This window comes from Meleagris gallopavo, chromosome 5, assembly GCF_000146605.3.
Source record: "Meleagris gallopavo isolate NT-WF06-2002-E0010 breed Aviagen turkey brand Nicholas breeding stock chromosome 5, Turkey_5.1, whole genome shotgun sequence".
Taxonomy (NCBI): Eukaryota; Metazoa; Chordata; class Aves; order Galliformes; family Phasianidae; genus Meleagris; species Meleagris gallopavo.
Window position 1 is genome coordinate 20,696,892 of NC_015015.2, and position 9,244 is coordinate 20,706,135.

At 38.0% G+C, this 9,244-nt stretch overlaps 1 protein-coding gene across 1 annotated transcript in view; it reads left to right on the forward strand.

Moving 5' to 3' along the window:
• Positions 1-29: 29 nt before the first annotated feature.
• LOC100547726 (cytosolic phospholipase A2 beta-like) overlaps positions 30-9,244 on the forward strand; it is a gene marked incomplete at its 5' end in the record, with an annotated part of 9,489 nt that continues 274 nt past the window's right edge. Inside the window, 12 exons of the mRNA XM_010711409.3 lie at positions 30-77; positions 1,254-1,317; positions 1,725-1,852; positions 1,971-2,081; positions 3,090-3,127; positions 4,042-4,177; positions 5,157-5,293; positions 5,552-5,774; positions 6,378-6,495; positions 7,511-7,648; positions 7,924-8,028; positions 8,563-8,748. Coding sequence (XP_010709711.2) covers positions 30-77; positions 1,254-1,317; positions 1,725-1,852; positions 1,971-2,081; positions 3,090-3,127; positions 4,042-4,177; positions 5,157-5,293; positions 5,552-5,774; positions 6,378-6,495; positions 7,511-7,648; positions 7,924-8,028; positions 8,563-8,748 — 1,432 coding nt within the window. The remainder of the gene's footprint in view (positions 78-1,253; positions 1,318-1,724; positions 1,853-1,970; positions 2,082-3,089; positions 3,128-4,041; positions 4,178-5,156; positions 5,294-5,551; positions 5,775-6,377; positions 6,496-7,510; positions 7,649-7,923; positions 8,029-8,562; positions 8,749-9,244) is intronic.

Sequence of the window (9,244 nt, forward strand, 5' to 3'; positions counted from 1 at the left end):
AATTTTTTTTTTTTTTTTTTTCTCTTCTTTTTAGTCCTGGCCCTCCAGAGTATGTCATTACCAATGATGTCCTAGTGGTAAGATTCACATATGAATTTAGCTTGGAGCTACTTTTCCTTTATCTCCTCTTAATCTTTTCCCTTTCTCTCCTTTTCCCTCAGCCATCTGATATTTTATAAGGAAAGCAGAATTGAGTAGAGCATGGTCTATATTATATATTACAAATTTGGAGCAGTTTCCATTTGTTACGTGCTGCCTTCCTCATGGAATAGAAACTGTTTCTTGAAGTCCTCAAGTATCAGTATTTTGACCAGTCATAGTTTGCTAATGTTACAGAATCACATTTTTGTTGGCAAAGTGAAATATTGTATTTCAGATAATGCAATATGGCATTTGGCAGGAAAACCAAAGGTTTTGACAGGTATGAGTCTATAGAAGACTCAAATAACTCAGAGATTATCTAATCTAACAGCTTTTTGGGACACACGCTTTTTTTATAAAGAACTATTTAAGTTGTTGAAACAGAGTCCTCTTGTGATGGTCCTCATGTAAGTCAGCATGTGGTCCATTACCCATCTCCTTGGACTGGCCAAGCAGCTAAGGAGTACAAAGTACCTCATGCCAACGACTCCAAGCCTGCATGTGATTTCCAGATGCTAGCCTTTAATACCCCTGCGGCAAAATAACACCTATTCTGTTCTTTGCCCCTCATTTTCTGTGTGAGGTATGAGAGCTGTAATGATTGGCATGCATTGTTGGAAAACTGTCCTGGTATGAGTTATTAAAGGTGAGTTGGAATGACTCAGATAGAGAGTAGGATGGAATAAATCCATGATCTCTCTACATCTGGACTAGCAAGAAGATACCTTGTAGACTAATCATGACCACAATACACAGACATTCATCATCAAGTTGTTTCCTTCCACCTATCCTAAGTAATTACCAGATATGTATGTAGCTGTGTTTGGACAGCAGTGTGTAGTTCAGAGATTCTTGACTTGGGGATAACTTGGGCAGATATAATCACCTCTGGCAATGCACCATTGTATGGACAAGCTAGTTGTAAAGCATTACAATTGATCTACTGTCCTGGGATAATGAATTTAATCTTCTGCAGCTAGATTGCTTCTAGCATTGAGCCCAGTTTAGCTTGACTCTGTATTATAACTAATGACTGCCTACATGATGGTTCAATATTTGCTGCAGTTATAGCATTTACTATTTTCACACATTTCCACTTTTGTCTTTTGCAGTCCCGTGAAGTTTGGTGTTTGGAAGTACAAGTGGACCATAGTGAAAGCAGGAAATATTTGCGAGGTATGCAGATTTCTCTGAAGTGAGGATGCAACCAGATCATAAGCATTCAGGTCCAGGTAGAGACACTTCAGGATACAGAGACAAGAAAAAACCTCATAAAGGCAATAAAATTTAGTACAGTGATAGTTCCTGAACTTGATCTAGTTTAACTCTGCATCTCTGGTGTCTCTCCCTTGAAGCTATCAAGTTTGGAGACAGCAAATTTTGCTGGTGGAAAATATGAGAGAGTGCTGACACTGGGAGCACATCAAGCTATGGGGTAAATGCAGGAATACCAGTTCTCATACCAAGGAGACTTGCCAGTGTGTGAATTTACAGAGGATTTACCACAAGAAATAAACGCCAACTTTGTTAGCTGTTTTGCCTGGACAGCTCTAACATTCTCTAAACAAATCTGTTTTCACTAGAGGGTAAGAATCTTGTACTTACGGTGCCTGCATCTCATGAAGGAACACAGAAAGCTACAGAAGACACAAATACCTTCTACTTCCATTGTGTGAAGGCTTGGGAGCCAGTTCTAAAAGCCAGGCTACAGGTAACGTGTACTGTACTGTACCGATCCTCATACTGCCTGCTTTTCAGTCATCAAAACAATGGGGAACTGGACTGTTTTCATTTTGTATGTAAAATACATCCTTTTTTGTTTTCTGCAGAAAATTTCTGATAAGGAAGATGACACAAACAATTTAAGTGACACCTTAAAAATACCACTGAAATTTCTCCCTCTTGGGCATAAAGTGAAAGTAACCCTTCCTGTAAGAGATGTAAGTGCCTCACCATTTATGACGTCTTTTGGAGAGATGGGTAAAGTAACCCTCAGTATTTAATGCGATGCCATTTGAAAAAGAATTCCTTTAGTCTAGGTGAATACAAGTTTTCTATGAGAAAGGGTTGGTTTTCTCAGAAGTATTAATTTTCTGTCAGTAAAATCAATAATTGGGGTTTCACCCTGGCTAGTTTTAGTTGTGTATGTCTAAATTTAAAGACCAACCTCTAGTAGCGTTACACAGTAAAAGGAGAATGTTCAACAGCAAGAGTTTGAGATGCCCCAGTCTGTCTCTACTGTCTGTATGAAATCCAGGTGGCTAGCTCAGTCTACATACCTAAGCTTTAGGTGGAAAAAGTTAGATAACTTGACTCTTACTTTCAAAGAACAGTTCTATCACATTCCTCTATGTGTACAATATTGAGCATAACTGGTGGACAAGTACAACTCTAAATTGCTTTAAAAGCAGAAGTAACACTGCTGTATGGACAGGTGAATCACTTAACAACAGCTAGGCATCTTTTCTCACACCCTGCAGTAAATGAGAGGCAAAAGCAGGCGGAAAATTTCTTGGCAGCATTGCTGCTATAGAGAAGAGAGAATGAACATCTGTACCACAGCAGGTGATTCCTGTACCTCAGCTTTTTGAAAGGATATGGTGACTTGTACTTCATCTTAGTAACACTGTATGTAGCTGGATACTGTTCTTCATACTCAGGAAGAGAGGGTGGCTGTGTGATACTGCTGCTGGATTAAGCTGGTTCACGGAGTGAGGTGGGAGTCCTGTTCACAGCCTATTCAAGTAGCCCCTTCAGTGCCTTCTGCCTTCTTAGAAAATGTTTGGTGTTTTTTTGCTTACCATCCCTTTCCTGACAGTTTTTTCCAAAAAACTATGTGCAGGATGATGGTAGTGCTGGGGCATTCAAGGAATCACTGAAAATCTAGATTTCTAAACTTTCTTTTCACACAACCATTTTCATTCCTGCTCACATTTCTTTGTTTACAGAATATGCCGCTGCAGTTGTACCTCCAACTGAATGATTGGTAAGGAGACTATTTTTTTCTTTGAAAGTTTTATTGCTCTTTGAACAGTGTATTCTGGAGCAGAGAATGCTTCATTTAGATACAAGGAATGCAAAAGACTTGGGGCAAAATATGTCAACAGTTAAGTCATCATAAAACAGTCACCACAACAGAGCAAAGTTAGATACCTCTGGGGCAAAAGAGTCATGCTAAGATGCCTCCTCCCCCCACCTCAAAAAAAAAAATTATGACAATTTTAAATAGTAAGGAACTTAGTCAGATGTCTTTTACTTCAAAGAACCAAAGACTGAGATTGGAGACTCCTTCCAAAGGGATAAGTGGGAAGAAGGCAGAGGGAGAAGAGAATTTGACTTGAGCATAACATCCAGATTCTGTACATTATTCAAACTGTATAAGTATTCCTGAGAAAATATATTTGTGGAACCAGTGATATGAATAAAAATAAGCATCATCTAGGGAAGATGAAAGATTACCCTGTAAAATAATGAGACAGACAACAAATGCAAACAAAATTATTTGAATATGTCTTTCATCATACCATTTCCATAGAGATCCATGGTAAAATCCCCTTGAAAGAACTTGTTAGGTTCAGATGAACCTTTGCTTAGAAATTCTATGAAGGAAACATAGAAAGAATTAAGCCAACAGTGCTACTGAAGGATACGTAGAAGTCTTTCTCTTTCTTATTTGCTGTTCTAAGCTGGCAGTAAAACTTAGACTGAACCATCAGAAAATAATGAGACCATGTAGAAGCAAAACAGTTGATTTCTTTGCAACTGGAATCTGCGTTTCAGCCTATAAATCTGAACAGTGTATCATGATCCTTTATGGTGTTTAATAGACTACAGTTGCTGAAAATAGACTCATGCATTTTCAATCCTAATCCAATGCCTCTGGATTTATTTATGTTGCAGCACAGAAGAACTTGATGTGCGCTTAGGATATGATCTGTGCCGAGAAGAGCAGGAATTCTTGCAAAAAAGGAAGAGAGTGGTTGCCAGTGCCCTGAAAAGGGTTTTTCATCTGGAAAGAGATCTACACGAACATGAAGTATGTGAGCTGGAATCCAAGCACAGGGTGTGGGCCTATTGAACTAGGATTGATGCAACTCCCCACAAACCTTCTAGTAGTTTTTGCATGTTGATGACAAACCCATTGATTTGAATGGCAACATTACTGAAGTTCTCAGAGTAGCGTACTCATCCCATACTCATCTAAAATTTCAGCTTAGCTATTCAGGCTTTCATATTCTTCAATAGATCAAATTCCCAAGGTTATAATATATCTTTCTTCAAGGCCAGAGTTTCCAACAATGTGGGCAGTGTGTTGACACAAAATGAGACATTGGTACATTTTGTGAGATGACAGACAACCAGGCAAACCCAAAATAAGTAGGAACACAGGAGTATTTGAAATTGACTTCAAGTGGAAATTTATGAAATCATTGTAATGTTCCTTCTTTAGGATTACATATTTTTTTCATTTTCCAAACACTTTTCACAAAAAGTGGAAATTCTTCAGGATGGAGAAAGAGCCCTTTTTAACAAATTCCAGCTGAAGTACATTTTGTTGCCAAGATCCAGGGTGAAATTTAAAGTGAACATTTCTATTCTTGATGTAATTTTATTTGTTGAATGGATGCTGTCCAAAGAATCATTTTTAATTAATATAGATTTTTTTCTAAATCCTATTCATACTTCCTTGAATCCATTCTTAATTACATTTACTGCAGTTTTATTATTTATAGTTGTGTCGTTATCTTTTGTAAATAACTGCAATAAAGAGCAAAGGGAGCAAGGAAATTTAGAATCACTGCATATTCAAACTCATCCAAGGTTGGAGATAGTGGGAATTCTCTGAGTATCTGGAGATTAATTAAAATAAGGTACTGGTAAAGGCTGTCTAAACACTGATTTAATTTCATTGTCCTCCAATGAAGTCTGAGTAGGAAATTATAAGAGCTGTAATTAGACTTTTCCAAGTAGGCAAGTGAGTAAGTTTTTGAAGATGATATTTATGTTTTGAGCAGGTCCCAGTAATAGCTGTTATGGCAACAGGCGGAGGCCTCAGAGCAATGTCAGCTATGTTTGGCCATCTCTTAGCTCTTCAGAAGTTAAATCTGTTGGACTGTGTTACCTATCTCACTGGGGCTTCTGGCTCAACATGGTGAGTAAGAGAAGATGTGATTTACTCTTGGAATGTCTGTGACACCACATTTCTACACAGTGAGAGATATGCATTTCTCTCAAAGTCTCACATTGTTAATAAGTGAACATAATTCCCTGGTAAAGCTACCATTGGCTCTCTAACATAACTTCTCTGCTTTGATGAGAGTGCATGGGTAAATACAGTATATGTATTGTAATATATACAATAAATTTCTTACTAAGAAATGGATGATTTTCTCACATTTTTCTTCTGTAGGACCCTAGCAGACCTGTATGAACATGCAGATTGGTCACAAAAGAGTCTGGAGGGGCCACTCAGAGCAGTAAAAACACAGGTGACAAAATGCAAGCTAAACCTTATGTCTATGGAGCATCTGAAGTATTATCACAAGGAACTTGCTGAAAGGGCAAAAGCAGGACACGTCTCATCTTTTACAACGCTGTGGTCACTTGTTCAGGAAATGTTTTTACATGGACGGGTATGTACCACACCACCAGGTATGTGGTCCTGCCACACATTTAGGAAATATCCATTCATTTGCTTTAGCATCTCCCACTTTGATTGCATGTGTGGAACGTGTGGAACAAATCCAGAGTGACTGGTGCATCCCTGTATGACTTGTAAATAATGGATTCTCTAGCCAGGACTTTCTGGAGTAGCTGATGGTTTGTCAATGCCTCTGAACTAAGGTGCCCAACAGATAATAATTTAAGTGGGCAAATATTCAGAAAGAACTGAACAATTTACCCCTGAAAATTCAAATCTTTTAATGTCTGTTTCTTTTGGGGCACTTCAGAATTAGGATAAACTGCCCTCTTGTGATCATTAGTCTGAGACTTTGTAAAGATCTGTGGGATAGAGACAGTCAACATACTGAGATATTAATGTAAAGATTAGTAGGTATCCAAAAGACAACCATGAAGGAAAGTTCAGAATGAGAAAGAAGCAGTTTTTTAAAGGAGATGTGACTCACAGATTCCTCTGAGTAATAGAATATCTGTTGTCTATCAGTGCTCATGTAGATTGTGTCAGTGGTTTTAGCTTATGTTCACTGTGATTTTTTTTTTATCCCTTTGATTAGCCAAGGAAGTACAAACTCACAGACCAGCGCAGGGCATTGGAGCATGGGCAAAACCCCTTGCCTTTCTATGCAGTCCTCAATGTCAAAGAGGAAAAGTTCAGTACTTTCAAATTTAGAGGTAAGTATTCCAAGTGTTTCTTCTGACTCTTAGTAGGAACTAAAGAGAATTTGTAGAGTGGCAATGTGTATATCTCAGGGAAATACAGGAGGATTGCCTCTGTTGCTTGCCCTGACTCAAGATTCATCTTTTAATAAAATATCTGTCTTTCTTGCAAACTGCTGGGTGTTGATTAGAAAAGGCAGATCTGCTGAAAAACACTCTCTGGAATAAAAAAGGCATTTCTGAAGGTGTGGGATGAAGTTCTAGTTCTGCCAAAGACATTGTGAGTGAGTGAAGGCAAATCATAGGATTTTTTTTTGCTTCAGTTCCACATCTATGAAATGGCTGTGATCGTTCCTTTGTTTGTAGAGGTTCTGTGTAGTATAACTGTCAATTGTCTAAAAGAAAATCTCTAGAGTGGAGTATGATTGCTATATGGGTGTGATATGACATCCTTTAATAGACTATATTCAGCAAGAAATATTGAAGTGATCAGATACTGAAAAGAAAAAAACATTTAATACTTAGGTTAGGTTTGTGGCTGCTGTTCTACAGTAATACCTCTGCAGGGCAGCTTGAATCAGGAAACTGCATGGCCATGTCCACACTGTGATGCTTTCTAATTCTGAGCTGATGTGTCTTCAAGCTTCTTTGTTGTATCATTTAGACTGACATGTTTGGTTTAATAGAGTTTTCACACTGGTCATTCCTTGTGGGTTGTATCACAGTTGTTTATTGTACGTTTGATGATCTTGAGTTAGAGAGACAGGTGGGTTCCCAAAATCTTTATATAGGAATATGAGTCTACATTTTTAATGCTAATGTTAGACTCTTTCTGAGGTGGAAAAAGCTAGTGAGTGATTCATCTGTCAGTTCTTATGGAACTCGACAGCGTAGTTTGCAGTACAAACTAGTGATAGCACTGAGCTGCTGAGACCAGCAAAGTTCATGAAACCTTCAAATAGCTGTATCCAAGGGGTAGGCTTTGTTTCCTTATTCTGTATGACCTTAAACATAACCAATTCTTTTGTAGAGTGGGCTGAGTTTTCTCCTTATGAAGTGGCCATACCAAAGTACGGAGCCTCCATTCGTTCAGATTATTTTGACAGTGAGTTCTTCATGGGAAGACGAGTGAAGAAGCTGCCAGAATCTCGGATCTGCTATCTAGAAGGTGACCTAAAGTGATACCTCTTATTTTGCACTGCGTGGTGAATGGTCTGAGAGTAGTTAGCCCTTGAGGAAAAACACTGAATTGTTTTCATTATTAAGCTTCAACTCTTCTACTTAAACTATGACATAGCAAGGTCAATTCATACATATTCATACATATTCATAGAAGACCAACAATCGATAGCATTGATACTTGTAATTAAAAAAATAATTAGTTGAAATAGTCAGCAGTTAACGTGTTGGTTCAGTATTTTTCCTATGTAATTTGACTTGCAGGTCTTTGGACAAACATCTTTACTAGGAATTTGCTGGATGGCTTGTACTGGTCCTCAAATTCAAATGAATTCTGGGAGAGATGGGCCAAAGATATGGTAGATATAGGTAAGAGTTTCAAATTCAGTATTCATTTTTGACCAGACCATGCCTTCTGTTAAGGAGATGAGTAAGAAAATACGCCATTGCAAATGTTTGTGAATAATCTCTCACATGTTCTCCCTAAACTGGTATGTGTTGTATTGCATCATTCTAGATCTTCCAGTATGATTTTCACCTGTATCAGAATGATCACCTTGTGATGTTTTCCTCCTACAGTACTTTTTAATTCCCAGAGGCACACTTCATGCTAGTTGCAAATGTTTTTCATTTAGAATTTATTCATGATCTGTTAAATGACTCCTGTGACTACAAATGAGTAGGGTGGCTCTTGCTTTTAGACAGAAGAACAAAGAAAGTACATAAAAGGCAAAAGGTGTGCTTGTTTTAAACAAAACCAAATATCTCTGTGTTCAAATAATGGTGTACAAACATTTTTCAACGGATTGCAGGAAATGCGGAGGGAAGAACAGCTAGCCAGCAGAAGTGCCTAGCAGGACAGATTACACATGTTTTTTTCTCATGATTCCTTCTCTATTTCAGAAAAGCATTCTCCTGAGGAAGATACCACTATCATTGAGCCTCCATCTTGTTTGTCGGGGAAGTTGTATGAAATGTTTCAGGACATTATAACGAAACGTCCACTACTGGGAAAGTCTCATAACTTTCTGAGAGGCTTAGAATTTCATAAGGATTATGTCCACCAGAGAAAATTTATTGAATGGAAAGGTAACTGCAACAAAGAGTTAGCTGCAGTGTGCAGGTAACATCTCAGATTGTTTTTTTTAGACTTTGGAAATCTCACTTTTAGAGATATTTGCTCGGGGTTTGGAAATCTGCTGAGATGGAACTATTTCATTGAGTGCGTTTCCTCAGAGTGACAGGTTAAAATAACTAGTCCATGAGCTGCTCTTTCACTTTTTGATGAGATTTGACAAGTCACAGCATGCTCTTCTACAGGAAGTTTGTCATTCTGCGTAGGTATACTAGTCAGAAGATTTGGAGAAATGTGAATTCTTTTTGAGGTTAATAAGCAGAGGTAACACTGGAAACATAAGGCAACAGGTTATTGTGTTGGTCAGATGAAGGAAAGGATTGGCTGCAAAAGCGTGGTTGCTATGTGTATAGTATTAGATGATTTAGTCACCTCTCCTTAACCTTTCAGAAGCAGAAATAATAAAATCCAGCTGTAGAAAGTTAGAGCCACATAGGTTTAGATTTATAT